Source organism: Halichoerus grypus, chromosome 1 (assembly GCF_964656455.1).
Source record: "Halichoerus grypus chromosome 1, mHalGry1.hap1.1, whole genome shotgun sequence".
NCBI classification, from domain to species: Eukaryota; Metazoa; Chordata; class Mammalia; order Carnivora; family Phocidae; genus Halichoerus; species Halichoerus grypus.
This window is the reverse complement of record NC_135712.1, coordinates 210,857,999-210,885,514: the sequence shown is the minus strand read 5'-3', so window position 1 is coordinate 210,885,514 and position 27,516 is coordinate 210,857,999. Positions and strand designations below refer to the sequence as shown.

The 27,516-nt window shown below is 51.5% G+C and overlaps 1 protein-coding gene across 1 annotated transcript in view; it reads left to right on the top strand.

Annotated features, from left to right (window-relative positions):
• ELAVL1 (ELAV like RNA binding protein 1) overlaps nt 1-8,573 on the top strand; it is a 37,569-nt gene extending 28,996 nt beyond the window's left edge. The window contains exons 5-6 of the mRNA XM_036066037.2: nt 4,054-4,279; nt 7,014-8,573. Coding sequence (XP_035921930.1) covers nt 4,054-4,279; nt 7,014-7,338 — 551 coding nt within the window. The 3' untranslated portion in view covers nt 7,339-8,573. The remainder of the gene's footprint in view (nt 1-4,053; nt 4,280-7,013) is intronic.
• The last annotated feature ends 18,943 nt before the right edge of the window (nt 8,574-27,516 follow it).

Sequence of the window (27,516 nt, the reverse complement as noted above, 5' to 3'; positions counted from 1 at the left end):
TGGAGTCGGGACGTCCGCTGCCCAGCCCTGTGCGTGGCGCTGTGTGGGGAGCGGTGAGCTTGGGCCGCGCCTGCTTTAAGACCCTCAGTTCTATTCCCTCCACGAGTGGGAACCTGCTGACACACTGGCAAGGAAGATTTTTGCTCGTGGAGCTCAACAAAGCCATTGGAATTCTCTGCGGTTGATTTTCATGTTCTTCCAACACAGTGTGTTCACCACCCCCTTGGCTGTGGTATTAAAGCAAACCCTGGGTAGTTTGGTCACAGGAAGTCCTAATTCCGAGGTGACCTCCCTTCCAAGAGACCAGCAGCACCCCCAGGAGATCCCAGAGAGCAGGTGGGCTGGGCCTTCCTGGCCTGTGACAGGTGGGGGTGGAGGTGTGCACACATTTTCCTGTGTCCCCCTGAGCTGTGTGCTTTGGGGTAGGTGGCCTGGCCACCTGCCCTCCCTTCCCCCACCCCCTCTGTGGAAGCTTAGCTCCTCATATGCTGGCCCTGCTGCCTGGGCTGTAGTGCTAGGCTAAGGCCTGGCCTGGAGAGGAGTGGACAGGTTGGGTCCCAGGGCCGGAGGGGGAGGAGGGCCTTCTGGAGTGTGGTCCACACATGCAGCTCGCTGGCATTTCACAGGAGCTCTGGGTAGCCCTGTGCCTGGTGCAGACACCTGCTCTGATGCCAGGCTATGCTGGAGGAACTAGGACCCCACCACGGCCTCTGTTCTGCACCTTTGCCGTGGGGTAGGGGTGGGATGGGGTGGGGTAAGGATCCCATTTACTCGGTATCAAGCCCCCCTGATCGGCACCAGGACAGTTTCCTGTGGTCCCTAAAGCTCCCCTTTTACCTTCAAGTGCCAGTTGAGAGAGAACAATCCAGTCGGCTGGTCTGTGCACGTGTTTATCCCCAGGCCCACCTGTGTGGGCTGCCTGGGGACCTGGATGGCATGACCGTGCTGGCCCACGTTCTGCTTCCATGGCCCTCCTTTTCCTCATGCCACACGTCCTGCTTTGCCTCTGCTCGTCTCTGTCCAGCCCAGCATGACTGAGCGGAGCTGGCTCTCTCCAAGAACACCCCTGCCCCGGCCACCTGGCTTTCCCCAGGGGCTCCTGCCACCCTGAGAGAGGTCACTTCCGCAGACAGTTCCCTTCAGCCATTTGTGGGCCATTTTGTCTCCTTTTCCTCTGTAAGACTGCTGTCTCTTGGGGGGGGGACCTCAGGATTGGAGGGCTCCAGGCTCGGCTGTGAATTCAGTGTGGCATCCATGGGAGCTTCACTCTCTCGCATTCATCCCACAAGCCTCTGCCGCTTCAGAGGAGGGGACTGTCTTCAGAATCCTTGCGAAGGGTGGGGGGGAGGGAGCCCCCTGTGCACAGTCCTGCCCTAGCCCAGGCTGTTACATTGGAGAGTTAGAAAGGTGAGCCCCCAGGACTGTAGGTTTCCATTCCCTCCTCTACTCCAGAGGGGGCCACCCAGCGGGGCTTCTCTGCCGGCACCCAGGGAGCCCCGAGGGGCCGGAGCAGAGAACAGTGTGGTTGGCAGGTTTGCGTGTCCAGTTGGCCTCCATGTGATGGGCCTTGTAGCACGGAAGGCAGGGGGCAGCTCTCTTGAGAAAGCTTAACCTTCTTTGTTGACAGAACTTAATTTTTAAATTTTCTTTGCCTTCTTACCCAGTTTAATTGTGAACTTTATAGTTTACTCATTTGGAAATCGTGCCTTTCATTGATATCTGCTCTTGATTCTGAAAACACTAGAGGAAAAAAACCAGCACAGGGCCCCCTTCAAAAGGTGTATGTTCATCAGATCATTTAGTGAACGTGTTTTCCCTTACACTAACTTTCTCTTTCTTGGGTTCTCTTCATTTCACTTGGGCAGTTTCCATTTGAAAGTCATTTTACAAAACTGAACAGGGATACCACAGCTGCACACACATTCGCTCTTTGCGTGATGGCAAGGTCCTTATCTGTAGAACGGAACCGGCTCCCTGAAGGCGGCTTTCTGCAGGAGCCAGCCAGCTACGGCTGTCGGTCATGTTGGCCTAAGGGTGACTCTCCATCCAGGCGTCCGGCTGTCAAAGCTGCCGTTCATGCTGTTCAGCCAATAAAAACAGTGTATGTTGAGTGTGTGGTTTTAGGTGCTCCTTCTGAACTGAAACTGGAAAATGAGCTCAGACTCTAGAATTTTCTTGGTACACATGTGAATTGCCGGGTCTGTTCTCACTAATTCAGTGTTTCTGGCTGTGTGAATTTTAAATTTATATTTCAACAGTCATGGAGCCAAGGTGGAGGCGGCCTTGGGGCCCCTAGGAGCAGCTGTGTGGTCTCCCGGGGTGCTGTGCTGGGGGGCCGCCAGGAGGGGGAGTTTCCCGGTTGGAAGAGCTGGGGTATGTGCTTTCAGACTCACCGTGGAGTGTCCACGGTATGTTACAGCTGTAAACAAAGAATCCTTGGCCCGAGGGTCCCTGGCTGCTGTCTGGTTGCTCGAATGGGGCCCAAGTGGTGCATCCAAGGCAGGCATGGGATTCTAAGCCCAGAGTGGGCAACTGTGCCTCTCAGTGACACTTGTCACTTCGGCATCCCCCTGGCATATCTGAGTCTCTCTGTGCCCCTCTGTGGCCTTTGGGCCAGTGGGGAGACCCTCACCCTGTGCCCATTGTGGGGCAGTTGGTGGGACTCTGTGGGAAGGGGTGAGGAAAGGTGCGGGAAGTGGGAGCTGCCTGGGGGACATCTGGTGTGCTCACGTAGCTGGTGGCCTGGGCTGTCCTGCTTTTTAATAATTGTCATTCACTGCATGCTGAAGGCCTTTGTCTGGAGAAGAAAATGCGACTTCAGACAGGCTGTGACTGGCAGTCGAGATGAGTGTCTGGGATAGGGCTGTCTACCAGTCCCTCCCCCCATCCCCCACTACCACCCCAGTACACATCCATGACTCCTGCCATGACATCACACTCCGACTGGCCCTTGGCTGTCCCCTCTCCACTGCACTTTGACCTTCACACTCGACCCCCTTTTTCTTCTCCCCAGAGAGGGAGCCGGTCCTCTTCTACAGCTCCACATTCCCTCACCCCAACCACACCCCATTTGTCAAGTTCTGCAGGGGACAGTTCTCATTCCTCCCAGGCCTAGAATGTAGACGGATCAGGGTGGAGCATGGCTGAGCCCCCTTCTGCCCGGTTTGCTAAGTCTAACACTCATTCCAGACCAGACACCGCCTTTAGCAGTTGCGCCTTGGATCTCAGGCAGCCTGGTCCCGGTCCACATTCTTGCTCTGTCGAGAGATTGGGTTACGTCAGGGACCCAAGGCTTGACTTCAGCTGGCTCGGTCTAGGTAGCAAGAGACAGTGCCTTCCCGAGGCAGCTGGAGGCCAGGACAGGGGGCCCTGGGCCTTCCCATGCAGGAGCAGGACGGTTGTGGAGTGGGCCCGAGGCAGGGACCTTAGAATGCAGCATCCAAAAGGTGAGTGAGGTGAGGGCAGGAGCAAAGGGCTGCGGGGTGAGGCTTGTTTACTAGGACTCCGTGCCCTCTGGGGATGACGGGGAAGGAGACAGCCTGCAAAGGACCCACCATCACTCCTTGTTCACAGCGGCCACTCCCGGGACCTGCTGGCAGGACAGGTGGGGCGGGTGGGGCAGTGCGGAGTGCAGGGAGGGCCCCCTCAGACCTGACCTCGTCGCCCGCCTGCCCTGCTTCTCGGCCCGGCCGCTCACCTGCACTTCCATGGGCACCTGGCGTGGAAGGAGCGATGGCGGGTGGCGTCTCTTCCCACATGGCTTGTTTTGAGAAAGAGGTTTGAGTGTCTGTTTGGGAGATCTGTCAGCAGGATATTGTTCGGCAGAGACTAGCTGCTGCTGCAGCTCAGAAGGAATTCTGAAACGTTAATCTTTTATCGGTCAATGTTTTTTTAAATTCATTCATTTCCGTATATAGGTTTAATTTTTGTTTGCCTCATGAAGGTAGCATCCGATTTGAAGCACAGCAGACTGACTGACTTGACTTTTGCTTTTCAGTTTTAAAAATCATTGCTTTTCCCCCCTAACTCCGTTTCTGTTGGTTTGTTAAAAAGGTTTGTCCAGAGGGGTTGCGTTTATCCGGTTTGACAAACGGTCGGAGGCAGAAGAGGCAATTACCAGTTTCAATGGTCATAAACCCCCAGGTTCCTCCGAGCCCATTACAGTGAAGTTTGCAGCTAACCCCAACCAGAACAAAAACGTGGCGCTGCTCTCCCAGCTGTACCACTCGCCCGCCAGACGGTTCGGAGGCCCCGTTCACCACCAGGCGCAGAGATTCAGGTGGGTCGGGAGGCGGCGCTCTCACCAGCCCAGCTCTGCTCCCCGAGGCCCACTGGGCCCGTGAGGCTGGTCGGAGTCACTGCGTGTCTCCAGGCCCCCACCTCCATCAGAAGGTATCTGTGGGAAAGGATGGTTTGTTTCCATCCGAGTCTCGTCAGAAGTGGAACCAGAAAGGTGGTTTGGTCTCCAGCCAGCCCCGGGAGGGGAGAGTGCACAGCACTCCAGGGTACGGCGTCTGGTGACCTGAGCGGGGCTGTGAGTGTAAAAGCGGGAAGACGCAGCCTCAGGCGTGCAGAGGTGAGAGCTGTCCCGCTCCCCAGCGTGCAGGGAGCCCTTGCTCCTCCACCTCCCCATGGGTTTGTTTGGATCTCCAAGTATCACATGGCTTCTGATTAAAAGCCCCGTCCGGGAAGCAAACGGTTTTCCGACATTGCTTCATCTTTCCAGACTGAAAATGACTCCAGTTGCCAGGATCTTGTAGAACAGACAATGAGAGTCCGCAGCTTGGGCTCCCAAGTCGGGGGTGTCCCGTCTCCTAAGTAGCGGCAGTCCTGATGGACGGGCCCCTTGGTTTTGTTTTTGTCGAAACCTATAGCAGTGGCATGAGGGTTTATCTCAGGTAGGTTAGGGACCTTTTTCTCTATGACTTCGCAGGTTTCCCATCTTTGTTTTAAGCGGTGAGGTTGGGTAAAACCCTGCTCGTCGGCACAGAGGCCATTTGGGGAGGCACTATTTTCAGCACGTAGTAATGCAGAGTTCTCAACTCGGCTCAGGTTCCAAAGCTGGCCTTCCCTCGTTGGCTTTTCTAGTTTAAGGACAAAGGGAGGGGCAGTGTCTTGGGGCGGAAGTGAGCTCAATCCATTTTTGAAGGTCAGCGAACACAGTCTGTGTCACTGCTGATCAGGTGGGATGCATGGACAGCCGCATGCAGCGGGTTCCCAGTAACCAGCCAGCCAGGGAAGGGCGGGGAGGGGCTCTGGTCACAGGAACAAGGAACAGCAAAGAAAGAGGACCAGAGCAGCCAGAACTGCTGGCCGGGCAGGAAAAGGGGTCTCGACAACCAGAGTGGTTCACAGTGAGAAGAGCCAGAGGGCAGCATGGGTGGCCGGGGAGGTGGGAGGGAAGACCTGCCACCAGAAGGCGGACTCAGTAAGAGGAAGAGAGGCCCAGCCAGGGAGAGAGTTTGCAGCCAGGTCTTCTCACAGCAGGAAGCCTCCCAAATAAAGGAAGGTTCAGCTCTCCTTTGTACCATCAGAGAAAAGAATGGGAAGGTGGGTTTCATGGTGGTCAGGATGAAAGAAACCAACTCCAATGAGCTGGAGAAAAACCAACTAATGCTAATTAATAGGAATGAGGCATCAGGTTACTTTCAGTACAACAGGTACATGAAGATTCAGGTTAACTGTCATAACTCGGGCTCATGTTTGATTTCCCACAAAACTGGGGCAGGGGACGAGGTCCTTTTTCCAGTTTTCATTGAAAACTAGCTTGGCTTACTGTCACACAGATACAAGGGTGCTTTTTCTCACCCCCACTTCAGTGACATTGTGATCACTGTTCCAGACAGAGTCAAGTCCACTAACAAGCCAGCTGAGTCATTTAACCAACTCAGGCATCCCGGTGCAGGCTGTTTACAAGATTTTTGTACATTCAAAGCCACAGCCAGTCATGTCTTGATTCTTCCAAACCCTCATTGAAAAGAATGTCTGGATAAGCAGGCTGCACCTGGGGAGCTGGTCACTCTTGTCTCATGTCTGTCAAAAGAATGAATCTGTTGAATGGCTCTTAAAGGCACCTGCTCACCCCTGGGTCAGCACCACAGCTCAAAGCCCGATTTTATTTTAGAGCAGGTCATGCTTCTTGGCCCCACGGATGCTGTATCACACTCAGATATTCTTAAACTGACCCGAAGTCCATTTTTCTGAAACCTTTAGAGGGCCATGTGGCTTCAGCAACAACTTTATCATCTCCCTTAATTCTGTTGCAATGGCCACACGTTTGTAGAAGGCTTATTTTTTATGCAACTGAAAGCATTGTTTTGGAAAGGGTCCCACATTTTTGGTAGAGCTTGGTGGACTTGCAGTTCACGGCCATCACTTCTGCCCCTGGCCCTTCTGGCATGCTGTGAGCCGGCAGCGGAAGGTGGCCTGGAGCCATGGGAAGGAATTCCCGGTGCCCTGCATTGGCCCTTCGCAGGGGTGTGCTCACCTGGGACCCCTCTGACAGGGGCAATCAAGATGAGGGCAGGGTACAACGTTTGGGGGCGGGGGGAAGAAAGAAAGAAAATCCCCCCCCTCCCCCCCCCGGCCACCAGCCAAACACGTACACACATACAGAGACATAGGGTGTGAAGAGTGAGTTTCCTCTAGGGAGATCTGAGGGTGTAACAACACCTAGGAGGACGTGGAGAAGCTTCCATCCTTTAAATGTGGGAAGCCCAGGAATGACTAAACAGGACCCCCCTCCCCCCAGCGATAGAAGGGCTGAAGGGAGCAGCTGGTCACCAACAGGCCATCACTCCGAGGGAAGCTGGTTGAAGCTCTGCCCCTCTGCAGGCGACAAGTGTCTCTCCTCAGGGTCAACTCTCTGCAGAGCAGGGAGCAGCCCCCCCCATTGAATTCCTGTTTGTGACTGATGGGGGTGTGCCAGCCTTGCCCGAGCCGTGCCCCCACCCCTGCATCGGCACACCAGCCTGCATGACCTTGACCTGCATGCTGTGCTCTCTGTTTGCTAGGTTCTCCCCTATGGGTGTAGATCACATGAGTGGGCTTTCTGGTGTCAATGTCCCGGGCAACGCGTCTTCGGGCTGGTGCATCTTCATCTACAACCTCGGGCAGGACGCCGATGAGGGGATCCTCTGGCAGATGTTTGGCCCCTTTGGGGCAGTCACCAATGTGAAAGTGATTCGCGACTTCAACACCAACAAGTGCAAAGGCTTTGGCTTTGTGACCATGACAAACTATGAAGAAGCCGCCATGGCCATAGCAAGTCTGAACGGCTACCGCCTGGGGGACAAAATCTTACAGGTTTCCTTCAAAACCAATAAGTCCCACAAATAACTCGCTCATGCTTTTTTTTTTTTTGTACGGAATAGATAATTAAGAGTGAAGAAGTTGAAACTTTTTTGTTAGTGTACAACTCATTTTGCGCCAATTTTCACAAGTGTTTGTCTTAGTCTAAATGAGAAGTGAAAAGGTTTTTATACTCTGGGATGCAACCGACATGTTCAAATGTTTGAAATCCCACAATGTTAGACCAATTTAAGTTTCTTAAGTTATTTCCTTTAAAATATATATTAAACAGAAATCTAAGTAGACTGCATTGACTAACCAGTCCCTCGGGACGGTGGTGAACCTGAAGCATGCTTTAACTTCTAAGACTGTCTAACACTCGTTTCATTCGGTGTCTCCACAAACTGGATATAAAAAAAAAAAAAAAACTTTTTAGTTTTAGTTTTCAAACTAAAGATGTTAGACAGATGCTGAGTGTGCGTTTTCTCAACCGCTTCAACATTTTAAGCGATTTCTGCTTTGGTTGACAGGAAATTGCTTTCCCCAGCAGGTGCCATTGCCACTCCTGCTCACTCAGCCCCGGGGCTCTGCAGCGGTGCCATCCGATGGGGGGGGCGCCACCGGGGAGGGGGGGCCGCACGCCGGGCCGCGCCGGGCCCTCCAGAGAAGGACACGCACAGGTTTCGCAAGCCCAGGCGCCAGTGGGAACGGACCAAAGAGTTTCAGGGAAACTCCAGTAGATTCCAGAGTCAGACCTAACTCCAGGCGCGCCTGAAGACGTGCTGCTGATCCTCTGACATCCCGAATTTCTGTGCACACGTTGCATGCACGGTGCCCCGCACACCGGGCGCTGGTGTTCCCAATCATTTCTCCACTTTTCCCAGAGCAGTTCACACAGCTCGAATGCCTAAGATCGCTCTATATTTTAAGAACACAGAAACATTTGAGCATTGTATTTCTCGCATCCCTTCTCGTGAGCGCTAGACTTGTTCCTATTTTAGTCGGATTTTGTTTTGAAACTTTGCTTTCGTATGAACACTCAGCAGAAAAGTACTTACTTCTTGCCAGTTATCTATTAACAACAAAAAAAAAAAACAAAAAAAAACAAAAAAAAAAAACCTTTGATTTGTAGTTTTAAAGATTAACCCTCCCAAGTTCTCTTCATAACTGCCTTGACATTCTGGGTTGTTCTGTTCTGTTAATTTTCTTTTGCTTTTTTGTGTTTTTTGTTTGTTTTTACTTTTGCATTTAAGACCATTAAATTTGATTTTGTTTTGCTCGAATTTTGTTTTGTTTTTTATTTTACCTTTTCTTTCTTTTTGGCTAGGTAAGGTCCAGACGGCCAGCATTCAGGGAGGATTTATAAAAGATCTTAAGAAACAAAGACTTGCCTCGAGACAAAGCATTTACAGGTCTGTGACGTAGGAGTGTGCAGTCACAGATGGCGTTTTTTAAAACGGGGGAGCCAGTAGGGAGAGTCTGAGAGAGAGAGAGAGAGAGAGTTTGAGAAGTGGCAGGGCCAGACCTCCGGGCAACTCCTCAGGAGTGTGATCTGACTTTTATAAATATCTAGCGTTTAGAGAGAATCAAAAACAGGAGAACTTAGTACCAGCAGTTTTTAGCCTTGACATAAGACTAAAACACATAACAATAGGCAGTTTTAGTTGATCGATATCATGGAATTGTGGTATTATTTATCTATTTATCTACCTACCTATTTATTTATTTATTTAAGTGGAAAAAAAATTGGGCACAGCCTTGTCCAGAGCAGGTCAGTGTTCTGAGACGCCCCCGGACCATTTGAGGCTGCCTGTCCCAGCCCCGTTTCCCTCAGACTTCGTCGAGGGGCTGCCAACTGCTTGCATTATCCTCCCCAACTTGAGATGTTGTCATGCTGTTTTCCCACCGAAGGGGCCAAGTTCATACCTTGAGGCCTTCTCGTGAGTTGGCCACGTTCCATGAAGGAACCCCCACCCCACCCCCCGCCCCCTCCTCCAGCGGAAGTTTCCAGATCCTAAGTCAAAGCCCGCTTACGTGCCTCCTCCTGGAGCCCAGAGCCAAGGCCCGTCGGCCTGGATGTGACACAGGAGAGGGGCCCCCCTGCTCTGTCTGCCCCAGAGCGCTCTGCACCACAGACCAGGACGTTCCCCTGGAAGAATATGCCTTTCGGCTTGTGCTAGCCTTGGGCCGGTGTCTCCTCAGTGAAGATGGATTCCCATTAGGTCTCTTCCTTGACACACATTCCTGCCTGCCCTCACTAGCGTGCCGTGTCTTCCTTGAATTCTGTCGGAAGCATAAACCGTGAAATGACGGGCTCGGAGCCAGCACCGCCGCTCCCTCCCTCCCCGCCCGGTTATCCGAACCGCATTGATCACTCTGATGCTGGCACAGAGGAGGGGATGAGCCTTCGAGAGTTGCCTGAGGTTGCTCAGCTCAGTAAAATCCTCCTTTTACACAGGCTCCGCTCTGAACAGCCTTTCTGGCTAAAACCCCAGCGCGTTGCTTTGGGAGTGTGAATTTGCAAGTGTGTGGAAGGCTTTCGCTTTTGACGTGTTACTTAACCCTGCAAAGCAACTGGCGCTCCCAGGGACGTACCAGGTGCTGGCCCTGTGTCCATCGAGTTCATTCTCTCTCCTCCAGGCTTGTTTGCAAAAAGGAAGATCCCATTTTTTAAAAGTCACAATCCAAAAGAAAACTGTTTTATAAAAGTTTTTTACATAGGTCGATCATATTTGTATTTCACAAAATGAGTGCTCTCCTTTTTATTTGGGAATTTTGATGAAAAAAAAAGAATTAAAGAGTAGATAATGTTAATTTATCGAAAGTTTGGTTTGGTACATAAATACCAAAGAGGCTTTGACTGGATTTTCTTTTGGCCTGCCTAACATCCCCTGATAGTTGTTTGCTGAGAAACTCCAAATTTGTGAACCTGGTTCCAGTTGAATTATTACTCACTCTTCACGCCTTGGCTCTGCCCTTCTTTAGTTTTTCATTGTACTATGCCAAGCTGTGGTTTTCTGCGCTGGCTGTGCCTCTAGTCGCACGTCCTGTGACTGGGACCCCCACCCCCACCCCCACCCCAGCCCGCCACCATCTTGCCAGAGTAGCTGCGAGACGGGCTTTCCTGGCCTGTAGGCGGATGGTGCTGGGTGGGCTCCACCTTCTTTGTTCCCTGAAGGTGAGTCCTTCCCTTTCCAAGGGCAGCTGCCTTAACCTCTGAGAGTCTGCACTTGGTGTTCGTGCTGGAAACCCAGCGTCCAGGGTCTGACCCGTGCTGCTGGAGGGAGCTGGTGCTTTCTGAGCTGGCAGCTGGGGGGGGGGGGGGGGCGGCCCTGCTGGATCAGACAAGTAGGTGAATCCGAAGACGGTTACTGGCAATAACTCGCCCTGGTTTGCCTCCAAACTAGGGCCGTTGACCGACCCCAAGTCTGCTGTCGGCCTTGAAAATCAAAGTTAACGTCACCCAGCTGTTCCATTTCACATCTGATTCAACCTGATTTTATTTCTCTGTGCTTTTTGCAGCCTTCCTGGGTTGGGTAAGAGAGAGTAAGAATAAGCTGCCAAAGGTCTATGTTCCCCAGCCACCCCCCTCCCCAAGCCCTCCCTGTGAAATCCCTGCCACCTTCCCAGGACCTATGGCACCTCTGGGACCTGAGGCAGCTCCTCAGGAAGCACCTCCCGCTGTCCATCAGATTCCCAGGCCCAGCCCCCAACTGAAGTCCCAAGTGCTTTCTGTTGAGTGGCATTGATGATTGACCCTTGCTGACGATAGCGGTAGAACCTGAATCCCAGACCTCCAGCAGGGTTCACACTTCCAAACCTTTTGATTTGCCTCTGACTTCTAATGATTGTATCGTACATTTTCCCACAGCCTTTTGGTGACCTAGTTTTCAGGTTTCCGCTTGGTCGTTAAAAAAAAAAAAGAAAAGAAAAATTATTTGTACATCACCGCAGGGACCTAAGTTTAGGTTAACCGACGGCTCGAGCAGCGGCTTTGAGAGGACTCTATTGCATTCCACCAGGAGAGAAGGCTTGTCCGTTGGTTGGGGCCACCTCTTTACCGTGTACTGTTCCGTTTCCAGTGACTTGCTCTGGGGGGCGGGGCGCTTGACCAGCTGGTTCCCATGTTGTATAGTAGATGGGTAGACGTTTTGTATATTAGTGTGTTTTAAGTTATTGATTTGTTTTATATAAAATAATTTATTTTTCAGGTACCATTTTTCATTTTAACTTTGTTTTTACATGGGTTTGTTTTCAATAAAGTATGACACTGCTGTCCAAAAGTCAACAATAAAATGAATCCCATTGTGTTCTTTTGAGGATGCTTATGTAACTAGCTCTTTTTTATTATTTTCAGGGAAAAAAAAAAAAAGCCCTTCTCAGTTTTCCATCTCCCCATTTGCCTTTTTATCCTTGTGAATAAATGTTCTTTAGTGTTTTAGGAGGAAAAAGCAAACCTAGATTTTGATAATCCAGAAGATTTCAGATTAATAAAGAAGCTTTGAAAGAAGACCATTTTTCAAAATTTTAGTGAAGTGTGAATATTTTTTGTCAATGGCTTTCTCAAAGAGAATGAAACTTTTGCACCATTTTCAGAGTTTTTATAGAGATGCCAAATTGATATATTTACATGTAATGGAAACATGAAAAAGTTTTATTAAACAATTGTTCATAGCTGTGTAGACATTTTAATTCAGTTTCCAAAGCTCTCAAAGCGTATTTTTGGAGTACGGAGTGATATCGGTTTGGGGTGTTACTTACGGTTCCAAATGACTCGATTGTCCAAATACTTAGATCTTTCCACAGGGATCAGGTTTGTGTTAAATGCTGTATGTTAACTATGACTGGAATTCTGTGATATTTTGGTAATAAATGAAGTGGGCTCATTGAGATGTGGTGGTGTAGGGGTGATGGTGTGTAATTGTAAGCAGCCAAGCTGAGAGTACAGCGCCGGCCAGGACTGCAGGTGACTTTCTCCTGCCTAGGTAAGCAGCTGCCTTCTGCCAAGCTGTCCCCTGTGTGCCAGGCCACAGAGCCCTGGGACAGCCCAACCCCAGGGTGGAAAGGGGAAGGCACCAGGACATGCTCTGTGACCCACTGCCTCTGCCCAGATGCACCCCTCATCTGGACGTCCTCACAAGCCAGCCCCCTCCCCAGGGAGACCCAGAGGCCTCGCTTCTCTTCTCTCAGAGGTTTGTGGGCTTCCTGCGTTGTCCCTGGGTTTTGCCTCTCCAACTGCTCCCCACACCTGAGCCCTGTGGCCGTTCTGAGTATCTTCTGATGCTAATCTCCTTTGGTGATGAGAGTGAGTTCTGACTCACTGGGGCACAACGGAGCACAGGGGTCTTAGGGTCAGAGTATTCGGTTCGAGTCCTGGTTCCGCCCACTCCCCAGTGTGCAGTGCAGGCAAGCCAGTGACTCTCTGGGCCTCAGTTTCCCCCTCTGTGAAATGGGGGTCCATAACAGCCACCCATCTCCCTCTTTGCCAGATGTGGCTAAACGCCCCACGGGTTCCCTTGTAGAAGTACGGTCTGGTACCAGCTGGGGAGGCAGGGTGGCACTCCAGCAGGGGGGGCTCCTTGGGTGTCCCTCGGGTGCTCTGACCCAGGGGCCGGCTCGGGATCTCCAGCTGGGGCTCCTGGGGCCCCTGGGCAGCCTCTCGTGTGCCGGCAGTCCCAGGCACCAAGGAGAAAAGGGATCTGGGTGTCAGTCCTTCTCCATGTGTTGGACAGCAGGGCTTCCTGGAACAGAGCGTGGGTCCACCTCCTCCAGGAGCCTCGTTTAGAAGCAGACTCTCGGCGTCAGCAGGTCTGGGGGGACCAGAGAGTCTGCATTTCTCATGAGCGCCCCCAGTGATGCCAGAAGTGTGCTTCAACGGAGACTACCAGCCCCCTTCACCCCACATTCCCCCTCACCCCAGACTGTGGAGCCCCGAGAGACTGAGCCCTGTGTGCAAGGCAGAGGGGGGGATTCTCTTGCCACCAGATGGTCTCCTGTTGAGCTGCTTTCGTTTATCCATTCAAGGTTACGTTTCCAAGGGCCTAATGCCTGCATCCCTTTGTCTTTGAATTTTGTGTTTTTTTTGTTTAACCTCAGTAATATCTTGGCACAATTTGAAAGGATTTCCAGAAGAGAAGGGAGAAAATCACAGACACCACTGTTGTCTGGGAAACTGCGGTTTGTGTTTAATAATAAGATCCGAGTTGTGACATGAGGGTGGGGGCTGTGGGGGCACCGTGAACTGACCCCTTACCTCTGCCGTTGGCCTGGAGCCCACTCAGAGCAGGACAGCTGGTGGTGGCCCGGCGCTTTGAGCCCCTGACCAGTGGCAGAGCCCCGGGCTTTCCACCCCACCAGCTTTGGGAAGCCACACGGCAGTCCTGCAGCACAGTTAAAGCTGGCCTGGCACATTTATCCCAAGTGCACACCTTGCTTTCCTCCACGTGCTAGGGCCTGGCAGAGGTCAGGAAGAACCAGCCAGAAGACCCCCAGCCGGTGCAGGTGATCCGAGAGCCGGGCGGGTGCGGCCGCAGGGGAGGGCCCTTGGGGGAGTGGCGTCTGAGTGGGAGCTGGCTGAGCAGGGACCGGTTTTGTTGCTAGAAGGTGGTGGCGGGCGGGCAGTTGTAGCTCCTGTTAGTCACGAGTCTTGCTGTTCGCTTTACAGAGTACTTTACTGCCCTTTATGGGCACATCCCTGTGAGGGCGGTGTTACTCTTGAGTGTTGTTCACGTACCCATTTTACAGATGATATAACCGAAGCTTAGCCGGTTAGAGAAGAGATGTCTTCCAGTGTTTGTTTGTTTTTTTTAAACCAGTTTGGTATAGAGCATCCTAGGTTTGGCGGGCTCCTTAGTTTTGTGAGAATGAGGTCCCAGAAACAGTCTGTGCAGGGCCTGGAGCTCCGGAAACCACCAGAGGCCCCACAGGAAAGACTCTGGAATCCAGGGTGGGAGGACATGCTGTCTCAGCTAAAGCCAGTTTTTCTCTACGAGTGAATGCAAGCATTCTCCTTCATCCACGTAAATAAAATTGCCGCGTCCCGAGGAAACCGCTGTGTGGATCGTCACCAGATGTGGACGGCGTGGTGGGGACGGTCTGACTTGACACACACAACTCGTGGCAACCGGAAACTTCCCACAGGGGCCCCTCAGAAGCCCAGGGTGCCCGAGGAGAGTCACACGTGCTCGAACTAGAGGCTCTGGGGCAGACGCTCCGAAGGCAGGGTTGGTGTGCACGCTGCCTTTCCCCAGGGCAGGGGGCGGGGGGGGGCTGCAGCGCGGTGTGTCTGTCTCTTCGAGGTTCACAGGCCTCCCCAGCAAGCTGGGCTGAGGCAGGCGGTGGAGGCCTCAAGGGCCGAGGCCACCCGCGCGGTGAAGGGGCGACTGGTGCCTCCGTCCCTCCCCTGCTGAGCGCGTCCGCCTCTCCGCCGATGTTTGGACAGGCCGAGGGCTGGGAGCGGGCAGGTCCATCGCAAGGGTTTTCACAGGGCATCCGTGGCATGTGCACTCACAGGGACAAATGGACCGCACCGCAGCAGTTCCAGGTGAAAAGCAGAAGTGACCAAATAAAGGGACTCTTAGAAAGGGATGTGTCCGAGGTGGAGGGATCGGAGTCCTGCGTGGACCACTGGTGGAAGATGAGGCCGTCCGGAGAGACCTGATCAGAGGTGGAAGACGCCAGCCTGGAGGCATCAGGGGCCCAGACCCACAGAAGCACGGAAGCACAAACCTTAAATCTGCTTTGTCAGAAGGCTTTGATTTTTTTTTTTTTCTGGTAATTTTTAAAAAATCTTAAAACATTCCACTCATCTGCTTTTGTGACCCCAGAAAAAAAAATGTCAGTGTTTGGCAAGTTATTTTTAAACCCTTCAACGACATGAAGATGCAGTCTTAAATGTTTTGATTTTAAAGAGATTGTGTGTAAAGCACCCCCTTTTCTTCCCTCTCCTTCCCTCCTGTTCGGGCCCATTTAATCCCCCCTGCCCAACGCAGGTTATATCCCTAAAAAGCCAGGAATCAGACTGAAAGGTGTGGCAGCTTGTCGGTGAGGACGGTGGAGGCATGGGGCAGAGGGAAGGAGAGGTCAGGGCCCTCCCAGCCACCCCTGGTGACATCCTGCAGGCTGGCGTGAGTCTCAAAGGAAGGGGGACATTACGGGGCTTATAGACATGTCACCCCAGTCACATGGCCATCTCCCTGTGCCTTCACATCCTCTCCCCTCTGTGTGTGTCCATCTGTCCAAATTGCCCCTTTCTATGACCTCAGTCCATTGGGTCAGGACCCACCCTATTGACCTTAACTTTCAACTTGATCACCTCCATGAAGACCCTGTTTCTAAATAAGGTCACATGCTGAGGTCCTCCAGGTTAGGACACCAACATGTATTTTTCAGGGGACACAATTCAACCCATACCTGGCCCCCTCAAAGGTTTGTCACCAGGTCTTCTCTGTGCTCCCCCAAAGCAGTGCATTGGGGTTTCATCGTGTGCCCCGGCACTGAGTTCCCCTTTGTGAGTTTCGGGGAGGAGACTAAGCAAGCTGTCTGCTGCCTAGAAGGATTTCTTCTGCTGGATTTCATGTGACGGTGGCCAGCAGGACAGGCTACATAATTTGTGAGGCCCAGTGCAGAATGAAAATGCGCTTTGTTCAAAAATTTCAGATAAGGGGCGCCTGGCTGGCTCAGTCGATGGAGCATGCGACTCTTGATCTCGGGGTCATGAGTTCAAGCCCCATGTTGGGTGCAGAGTTTACTTAGAAGAAAATATTTCAGATAAAAATGTCCATACATTGGAATATATTCAGCCTTAAAAAGAAAGGACATCCTGACACCTGCCATGACGTGGACGGACCCTGAGGACACTGCTCAGTGAGAGGAGCCAGACATAGAAGGACACAGTCCCGCAGGACCCCACTCCCAGGAGGTCCCCAGAGGAGTCCCGTCCACAGAGACAGAGAGGAGAGGGTGGGAGCCGGGGCTGGGCAGGGGGTGGGGAGTCTGTGCTTCATGCGGACAGAGTCTCCGTGTGGGGAGATGGAAAGTTCTGGAGATGGAGGGTGGGGTGGCTGCACGACAGTGTGAATGCGCTTAATGTCACCTAACTGGACACTTAACAGTGGTTACAATGGTAAATCTTATGTCATACGTATTTTACCACAATTAAAAATAAAGTTTTAAAAATGTACTGAGAACGTTAAAATGGCAACAGCAGAGCATGACACCGAGCACGGGGCTGTGTGGGTCTGCCGAGGGTCACTCGCTCCCCAAAGCCGCCTGCTCAGCTGCGTCTCGCACCACCTGCCGCATGCAGCCCACAGGCCTCCCCGTGCGGCCAACACTCCCTTGCCCTTGGTGCCCAGGTGGGGAGGAACCCGCTCCCCCCACCCCCCGCTGGGGTTGACCGCAGCCGATGTACCCAGTCCCGGCCAGTGTCTGTGAAAATCCACGGTGGGTTTGCTGGTGGACAGTACTCAGTGCCAAAAGAAGCAAGGTGGGCATTGATGGGATCCAAGGACCTCCTGTGGTCTGGGTGTTGGTCTGGTGGACTGCCCCTCCCGGGCTCCCAGCCCACCCTGAGGGCCTCTGGCTCCGCAGGCCGCCTGAAGTCGGGGAGCAGGTCAGCCCTGGCCCTGAGCCCCCGGAGGCGGGAAGCCCACAGCCCAGCACAGCTCCTTCTGCTGGTGAAGGAGCCCGTTCCTTGTGAGCGGTATGTCTGGGATTGCTCCCAGCCTTCGTGGGTCTGTCCTCTCCCCTACCAGCAGCCCTAGCTGCGCTCTCCTCCGCAGGTGCTCGCCCCCTCCGGTGGAAGCTTGCTTCCCTCCCCCCCATCACCACCCACGTCCCTCCTCACCCACGCTCCCCACTGGCTCCTGGCCCTGCCAGCCTGGGCCACTGTGCCTCTTCCCCTACGGCCTCTGGCCTTCCAGCCATTCTTGCATTCAATCCGCGCATCTTCACTGTGTAAAACCCCTGAGAGAGGCTGGTCCGTGGGTGAGCGGATAAGCAAATGGTGGCCCATCCATACAGCAGCATAGGACTCAGCCATAAAAAGGAGTGAAGCTCTGACATGCTCCTACTCGGATGAACCTAGAAAACGTGCTGAGTGAAAGAAGCCAAGACACAAAAGGTCGAATATTGGGGCCCCTGGGTGGCTCAGTCAGTTAAGCGTCTGCCTTCGGTTCAGGTCATGATCCCGGGGTCCTGGGATCCAGCCCAGCACCGGGCTTCCTGCTCAGCAGGGAGTCGGCTTCTCCCTCTGCCTCTCCCCTCCCCCCAACTTGTGTTTTCTCTCTCTCTGTCTCTCAAATAAATAAAATCTTTAAAAAAAAAAAAAAAGTCACATGTTGTCTGATTCCATTGATAAGAAATGTCCAGAACAGGTAAATCCATAGAAAGTAAATTAGTCATTGTCAGGGGCTGAGGGAGGAGGGACTAGGAGCAGCTGCTTCATGGGACAGGATTCCCTTTTAGGGTGATGGAAATGTTCTAGAACTACAGAGTATGATGGTTGCACAACATTTATGCACTAAATGCCGCTGATTCAGCTCACTTTAAAAGGGTGAATTTTGTTATGTGTATTTCACCTCAATCAAAAGACAAAAATCATCTTAGGTGTTTCAACTGCCAAGAATTTGACGCGAATGAGGGAGACCAGCTGACTCACCATGGGTGCTCAGCCCAGATGGTGTCAACCTTTAAGTCTCCAAATGGGTCCGTTCCCATGGAAACGGAGTCAGGAGATCTAGGTATTCGTTTGCAAGGGTGGCTTAAAAAACCAGAATTTATCATATCACAGTTCAGGAGGCCAGAAGTCAGAGATGGATGTGAGAGCAGGTTGGTTTCTTCTGAGGGTGAGGGAGACTCCATTCCAGGCCTCTCTCTGGCGTCTGGTGCTTGCTGGCCATCTCTGGTGTTCCCTGGCTTCTGGTAGCCTCACCAGGATCTCTGCCGCCTTCTTCACACGGGTCTCCCTGTGTGCGTACCTGCGTCCAGATTTCCCTTTTAAAGGGACGAAGTCTTATTGGACTTGGGGCCACCCTCCTCCAGGATGACGTCGGCTTCACTAATCATACTGGCAATGAACCTGTTTCCCAATCAGGTCACATTCAGAGGTGTGCTGAGGGTTAGGACTGCAACATACGAATTGGTGGGGAACCACGTATTGCTTCACAACAGATTGGAAATTATAAAGATTTACTTATTTGAGAGAGAGAGCATGAGCGGGAGGGGCAGAGGGAGAGAGAGAGAGGATCCCCAAGCAGACTCCATACTGAGCACAGAGCCCAACGTGAGGTTCGATCTCACAACCCTGAGATCACAACCTGAGCTGAAACCAAGAGTTGGACGCTCAACTGACTGCGCCCCCGGATTGGAAATTTTAAAAGAAGCAAAAGCCCAAACCTGAGCCTTCATCACAGATCATTAGGGAAGTGCAGGCTGCGTGGGAAAGACGCATATCCATTAAGTAACACACATGTGAATTCCCACAGGCCAGGTTGAGCGCCGTGAGGAACTTGGAGCTATGAGAAGGAACAGCAGAGAGGCCAAGTCTGGATGGGGGTCAAGGAACTGGGGAGGTTTTGTGGAACCAGGAGGGGCAAGCGTAGGGAGGAGGCGGGTGAAGCCACTGGCGGAATAGGACGGGAAGAATCTGAGGGCAGTGGGGCAGGGCTCCCAGGACAACTCCATCAGCAGATGGGGCTGAATGTGCCAGAAGCCAGGAGTGCAAGCCTGGGGGAGACAGGGCCCCCGCAGTGCTGGCATCCCTGCAGTGCTTGGACCCCAGCTCCACCCTGGCAATTCCCTCAACCCTCCATTCCAGAGAAGTCTCAACGGCAGAGGGCATGAGAGGGGTAGAAGAGGTCCCGGCATTGACGACCCCAACTTCCCACTTCATCTGTGTGTTAGGATGTGGCATTCCCCCACGGGACGGTGGCTCCCAGGCCCCAGTCCTGTGCCAGCCGTCCTGTCTCTGCCCCTTCACATTGCTGCTCCTTCTTGCTTATTAGCCAGCGCAGAGCCCAACATGAGGCTCGAGCTCACGACCTGAGCTGAGATCAAGCGTCAGGCGCTCAACCGACTGAGCCACCCAGGCCCCCCCCTTTTTTTTTTGATTTCGTGGTATTTATTGATACATAGGTGACTTTGTGAATGCATTTTATAAATCATTAAGTGCTGTACAAACTCAAGGAGTTACTATTAGTATACTATCTTCCCAAGCCACCTGGATCGTGTATGTCCTCCCCTCTGAGAACAGGTGAATCCACAGAGACAGGAAGTTGATCAGCGCTTGCTGGGGGAACTGAGGAACAGGCACAGGGTTTCTTTTGGGAGCGATAAAAATATCCTAAAATTAGATATTGTGATAGTCGTACAACTCTGTGAATATACGAAAAACCACTGAATTGTATACATTTTAAAAGGATGAATTTCTTAGTACGTGAATTCCACCTCAAAGGTGTTATTAAAACCACAAATCCCCCCACTGCATTCAGACGCCTCACTACTGGTCTCAGGGATTTCATAGACACTCCCCGTCATGTGCTAGATGCCTTCCCTCTTTTCCCCAGGACACAGAACACGTAATAAAGTGTAGAATCTTTCCCAAACTTCTTTTTTAAATGGTATTTGAAACTGGGGCCTCCTGGCTGGCTCAGTCAGTAGAACATGTGACTCTTGATCTCCGAGTCGTGAGTTCAAGCCCCACGTTGGGTGTGGAGCCTACTTAAACAAACGGTATTTGAAATTGATCTGGGGGAAGTAAAGTCAGAAGAGTAACATATACCCACCTTCTTACAACTATTTTATTCATCATCTCATCTCAGGAAATACTAGGTATGAAAGAACCTGAAAATTAAATTAAAAAAAAAAAAAAAGGAAAATTCCTGGATATAGGTGTGGGTAGATGTTTTTTTTTTACTCTGCGTTTTGATTGACTTGAAAAACATGACAATTTCTTTAAAATCAGGAAAATCCTCAAGATACAAAGTGTACTTATTGCTATGTAGCCTCAATTTCCCCCAAACCGTGATACAAAGCTCTCTAGCGTGCCCAGAAGATTGCATTACAGTTCTTACACCCTGAGCACAGGTCTCGCGGTTTACAAGGTCAAAGGCACCATTTGTTTCTGCCAACAAAGCATACCGTGCCTTTTATCCCATAGAAAGCCAAAGGGATGTTTCTTCGAGTGCTCCCTTCAAGTGACTTTTGATGTGGCACGTGGCTAGTGGACGGTCCTTCGAACTCGAACGAGATCCGGAAGGACTGGAAGTAAAATTAATGTTGGCAGCTGTGCGTGTTTATTCCCACAGAAGTTAAATACCAGTGATTCAAGACTTTCTCACCATATCCTTTTCAACTCCCTGAGCAAGGGGATATAGGAGGGAAGGAGCTAAGCCAGCCACTTCTCACCTCCTTGGGAGGGATTTCAAGCAGGCTGAGAGGAGAGAAATCGGGGAGCAGCATGGTATCGACTCACCAGGAGCTGACTCGTCTGGAGGTGGTTCTATGTTTCCAGCTGACACCCTCGACTGCAAAGGAAGCCAGCCGTCTGCAGGGCAGCTGAGCTCCCCCAGCACAACCATGCTGGGAGAGAACCACTCGGAGGGTATGTTCTGTATGGGCATCTGAGCTAAACTGCCCTGGAATCTCATAAGACTCTTTTTACAGGGGCACCTGGGTGGCTCAGTCAGTGAAGCGTCTGCCTTCGGCTCAGGTCATGATCCCCGGGTCCTGGGATCGAGCCCCGTGTTGGGCTCCCTGCTCAGTGGGGAGCCTGCTTCTCTCTCTCTCTCCCCTCCCCCTGTTAAATAAATAAATAAATAAATAAATAAATAAATAAATAAATAAAATCTTTAAAAAAATAAAGACGTTTCTCTGGTGATTCTTCTTCTTATTTTTTTTTTAAAGACTCTTTTACATTAGAAGAAAGCAATGGTATTGCCTTCCTTGCTCAGAGGAAAGAATGGATTCAGAACCAATCTAAATGTGTTAGAATGAAGTCTTGGAAGAAACACAAACTGTCGGTAGTGACAGATTAGAGCATGAGGCTTGATAAGTGATGTGGCAGATTATGAATTTGGTAATCTGGAAATGTTTTTATCTGTTTTGCCTTCATACAACTGCTCTTCTTAGAAAGAGGCTTTCTGGATCTGACACCAGGGAGATCATGAAGTCTAGAAAATATAAAAATTTTAACTATTTTTATATAACAACTGTAACTGTATTTATATAATATGTTCTCTTGTCCTCAAATGTCCAACTGTTATTTGTCATAATGAGGAAAAATTCAAAGATGCTAAAATCTTTCATCTTTTGGGGGGGGCGGGGCAGAGGGTGAGGGAGAGAGAGAGAATCCCAAGCAGGCTCCGCACTCAGCACAGAGCCCAACGCGGGGCTCGACCTCTCGACCCTGAGATCGTGACCTGAGTCCAAATCAAGAATCGAACACTTAACCGACTGAGCCACCAGGTGCCCCTATTTTCTGTATTCTGATGCTCTGTCACCTCGGGGCCTTGCTGATCTGGGAAAGACTTGCCCCTCCCAGGGCTCGCTAATTCCTAGAGAGAGCAAAACAACTTGCCCAAACTGCACCTTTCATGTGCAGACCAGTCGATGCAGAGCCCACACCCCCAGCCCCCTCCTCTGCGGGGCTCTCACACTCGGGGCAACTACCCCCTGTCCTGATCAGCCCAGGGCCTGGCGCCAGACAATGGGGCCGGCCCCTACGCCCCAGAAGACTGTCTGCATTCAGAGCTCCATGTATTCCAGAGACTGTTGGCTTGCTTCACTTGGCAAGTGTTTTCAGGTCCATCCCTGTTGTAGCAGGTGTCAGAACGTTATCCCTTTGTGAGGCTGAATACCATTCCAGCGTACGGATGCACCACATTGTGTTTATCCATTCATCTGTCGGTAGACACTAGGGTTGGTTGCTTTCCACCTTTTGGCTGTTAATGAATAGTGCTGCTGTGAATGTGGGCGTGCGCAGGCCTCCTCCACACTGGTGGGTTTTTCCCTCTTTTCTCTCCTCCCCATCTTCCCTTTCTGGATCATGGTAACAGAAAAGGGGTTGATAATAGTACCAAGACTGAAAAGACAGGCCCTAGGATGATCAGTCCCCCAAAATATGCTAAAAGTATGCCCCATTGTGACTTGCATGGGCCCCAGGCACTTTGGCCTTCATGGGTCCCATAGTCCATAAAGAAAAAAATATATATATTTATATGTATATATTAAAAGTTAAACTTTACAACCGAGGTGGGGCATAAAGATGGATAGAATCGGGGCACCTGGGTGGCTCAGTTGGTTGAGTGTCTGTCTTTGGCTCAGGTCATGATCTCAGGGTCCTGGGATCGAGTCCCACATCGGGCTCCCTGCTCAGCGAGGGGTCTGCTTCTCTCTCTCCCTCTGTCATTCTCCCTGCTCATTCCATCTCTCATTCTCTCTCTCAAATAAATAAATAAGTAAATCTTTAAAAAAAAAAAAAAAAAAGATGGGTAGAATCCAGACTAGATCATGGGGGCTTTTCCTTCTCAGTTTAAAAGAAACTGAAACATTTGCAAGGGCCCCCAATGCACTGGGCATTTAATAGATAAGTCAGCCCTGCTAACAGGTCAGGCCTGGCTCTTTGAAAGGCCTGATTGCCCCCTAGGCTCTGCATCCGCTGCCTACTGCCTATCCCACCCATGACCTACGTGGACTCTGATGAGCGCAAATAATTTCGAGAAGAGAGATCAGCGAGGTGCTTAATAATGGCCTCTGCTGCCCGCCTTAGCCCCTAAAAGGCAGCCTATCTCCTGGCTCCTCAGCAGGCCCACCTGCCAGGGCCCCTGGTTTGGGACACTATGGTGTCTCCTAGGGACCTCAGTGGCCTCCTCACTGCAACCAGAGGGATGGTTGCGCAAACAGAGCTGACTCTAGGGCCCACAGGACACCCACCACGCCCTTCTGCACCCCTGACATTTGCATAGGCTGCTCCCTCCCTCCCCCCCCCCAGCATCCTGTCCTCATCCCCTGCCCCCCAGGGCCAGGAGTCCCCCCCCCAACCCTTAACCTGGGAGGACAGCCCTGCCCTAACCGGGCCAGCCACATCCTTTCTGAGGCTGCCAGCGGCTGTGGGCAGCTTTGGGCGCCCATCTGTACAAAAGAGCTCCTGCTAGCATCCGCCTCAAGGGGTGGGGGTGCTGGGTGGGGAGGCGGGTAGGGCTGGCGCTGAAGAAGATGGCGCTTCCCAGGGCCAAGCACGCTGTTCTGGAGCAGATGGGGTGCTCCTCCAATGCCAGGAGCTATTATTGTACCTGGAGGAGGGGAACAGGGGCTGGAGGAGAGAGCCAGCCGGTAGAGGAGGGAGAAGGGCCGGGAAGGAAGCCAGACAGAACATGGAGGCCTGTGGGCCACGGCAGCAGCTGGGCGTGGGCAGGGGCTCTGGGCCGAGGGAGGATGCAGAGAAGCTGTTGCAGGCGTTTGCAAGGACTGCCCTAACAAAGTACACAGCCCTGGGGGGCTCACACACCGGAAACGTGTCGTCTCGCAGCTCCGGGGGCCAGAGATCAAGCCGCGGGCAGACGTGGCTGCTGGTGAGGCCTCTGTCCTTGGCCGGCTGATGGCCATCCCTGTGCGCGTGTCTGCGTCCTCACCTCCTCTTCCTAGACGGACACCGGTCACACTGGACGAGGATCCATCCTAATGACCTCATCGGAACTTACTTATCACTTTAAAGGCCTTGTCTCCAAATCGTCACATTCTTTAGTGCTGGGGGTCAGATCGTCCAACAGATGAATTTGGCAGGGGAGGGGGCGGGGGGGGGGGGATGACATCCAGCCCAGAACAGCATTGAGGGGGTTGTTGGGAGAAGGGATGCGGGAGGAGCATAGGTTGCAAGCAGCAGACTTCTCTTGCTAAGGATGTGCCTGGGTCCCCATCTGGTCTACCCGAAATCAGGGGGCTGTCCGGGTCCGCCCTCGGGGCCTACCTACATGGTTAGATGCTGGAGTCCCTCATTCAGGTTCTTCACGGCTGAAAAGGGCCTAACTAAGCCAGTATGTGAATCTCTTGGCACACTGCCTGGCCTAGAGAGCTTGATAAATCACAGCTATTATTCTTAATTAAGATTATTGGGCCGGCAATATTAATCTAGAAAAACCATCATTTAGGCCAAAAAGAAAAAAGAGCCTGATTACATAGTGATAAACATTACGCGAAGTTGGAGACAGGGCATTATTAAAACTCTGTGCTTCATAAAATACAATCACACCACAGAAAAATGTTAGAAATAGAATAAACTGCCAGAAACATAATCGCAGCGAGAACTTAAGAAACTATGGCAAAGTGAGGGTATGAGACTAGAAATCTTCTGTCCAACAGTCACACTCCTTGATATTACCCGAATGAAGTGAAAACCTTACAACCACACACCCAAACCTGCACACACAAGTGTCTATAGCAGCTTTGGACTTGGAAGCAACCCAGACATCCTTCAGTGGGTGAAGGGATAGACTGTGGGACATCCAGACAATGGGATGCTATTCAGCACGAAAAAGAGACGAACTCTCCAGCCATGAAAAGACACGGAGGAACCTCAAATGCATAGGACTAAGCGAGAGAAGCCAATCTGAAAAGGCTGCACACTGTAGGATTCCAACTCTATGACATTCTGGAAAAGGCAAAAGCATACAGACAGTAAAAGGATCAGTGGCTGTCAGTGGTGCGGGGCGGGGAGAGATGTAGAAGTGGAACACAGGGGATTTTTAGGGCAGTGAAATACTCTGTATGTTACCATAACGATGGATACATTCATTATCCATCTGTCCAAACCCACAGAGTGGACACCAATGTAAGGCATGGGCTCTGGATGATAATGATGCGTCGGTGTGGGTTCATTGATGGTAACAAAGGTGTCCCTTTGGTGTTATGTTGACAGTTGGGGAGGCTGTGCATGCAGAGGGGCAGAGGGTACGGTGCGGTATATGGGAACTTCCTTGACTTTCCACTCAATTTTGCTGATGCTTTTCTCACAGATAGACTGGGGTGATGGGTTTTGGGAAGAAAACCCCAGAGGTGAAGGGCCCTTCTCATCGTATCACATCCTATCCAGAGTACATGCTGTCAGCATGACTAGTCACAGGTGTTTTCAAGGACCAGTAACAAAGATTGATAACTTACATAGGCCAAGAAGGAAATCTCTAAGCACAAAAAGTAGACACTGCCCAGGCCCCAGGTTTTGTTACAGTATAACTATACAAAATGCAGGGGGTGTTACCCCTGAGCCCCGAGTCTCACCCTCCCCAGGCTGCAGAATCAAAACACTCTAACGCTTATGGGGAGGGGGTTCTAAATTGGCCCCCATGGTTCCCATCTCCTATATTCATGCTCTTGTCTGATCCTCTCTCCTTGAGTATAGACAGGATCTAATGAGTCCATTTTAACTAACAGAATATGATAAATGGGATGGGATGTCACATCTGAGATTAGGTTACAAAAGACTGTGACTTCTGCCTTGCTGGCCCTCTCTTACACCCGTGGACGGAAGTTGGCTATGGCAGCTGGCAGTTGGAAGCTGCCGCATGCCCACCTGGCAAACACTGAAGCCTGTGGTCCATGAGAAATGGAGGCCCTCGGTCCAACAGCTGGCAAGGGACTGAATCCTGCCAACAGCCGTATGAGTGACCCTGGAGCAGAGCCTCCCCCCATCGGGCCTTGAGAAGATGACAGCCCCACCTGACACCTGTATCACAGACCCGTGAGACACTGAGCCAGAGGACCAGTTGGGTCACACCAAGATGCCTGACCCACAGAAATGGTGAGAGCATACAAACTCGTCTTAAGCCATGATATTGTTAAAAACAGCTTTATTGAGGTATAACGGATATGCAAAATCTGCAGCTACTTCATGTACATAATGTGGTGCGTTTTGGACATACGCACAGACCCGTGACACCATCACCACAATCGAGGTCACATGTCCCTCACCTGCAAAGTTTTCCCGTATCCTTTGTTTTAGGGGCGGGGGTGGGTGGGTGGGAGAACACTTAACATGAATGTTTTAAAACTAAAACTTTTGAAGTGCACAATACAGCATTGCGAATTGTAGGCCCTATGTGCCAGCAGAACTCTAGCACTTACTCACCTTGCATAACTGAAACTTGATATGCACTGAACAACACCTGCCCATTTCCCCACCCGCCAGTCACCAGGAACCACCACTGTGCTGTTAAGCCATCCTGTTTTGGAATAATTTGTTACAGGGCCACAGTGAAATAACAGTCTTTCTGTGATAATCCCAGCCCCAAATCTTGCCCTTCCTGGATGAACACTGCACACACACACTCCCAAGAACAGGCTTTCTGGATGCTTCTCCACAGGGCAGCTCCCTGAGTGCCTTGGTCCTTGTCCTGCTCTTGGTCTTGCCATTGACCTTGCCCAGTGCACACTCACCATACAGTGCTGGGAAGGTTCCCTGCACCCTGCCACCCCACCAGGGAGCCTTGAGCACACGGCTTGGTCTACTGATCAGGGAGACCTGAAGGTCTTAGTCAGCTGGGACTGCTGCAACAAAATACCACAGACTGGGCGGGGGCGGGGCGGGGAGGGGGGTAAACCACAATTAATGTCTCACAGTTCTGGAGACTTGAAACTCCAAGATCAAGGTGCTGGCAGAATTCGGTCCTTGGTGAGGGCTCTCTTTCTGACTTAGAGAGTGAGAGAGCCAGAGATCTTAACCAATTTTTAAGCGTACAGGACGTATCGTCAACTATATGCCCACTGTTGTAAAAATACGGAAAATACGGGGGCGCCTGGGTGGCTCAGTCGTTAAGCGTCTGCCTTCGGCTCAGGTCATGATCCTAGGGTCCTGAGCTCGAGCCCCGCATAGGGCTCCCTGCTCCGCGGGAAGCCTGCTTCTCCCTCTCCCACTCCCCCGCTTGTGTTTCCTCTCTCACTGTCTCTCTGTCAAGTAAATAAATAAAAATCTTAAAAAAAAAAAAAAGAATGCCCTTATCAGAAATGTGCTGATCGGTATTGAAGGGGAAGTGTCTTGATGTCTGCAACTCTCCTTCAAACGTTTAGCAAAACAAACAAATCTGCTTGTATATGTACGTGTGTGTGTATCTGTGTGTGTATATATAACAGAGATGGCTAAAGCAAGTGGCAAAATGAATCTAGGTGAAGCGTCCACGAGTGTTCATTATACTGTGCTTGCAACTTGTTTGTGGCTTTCAAGTGTTTCAAAATGAA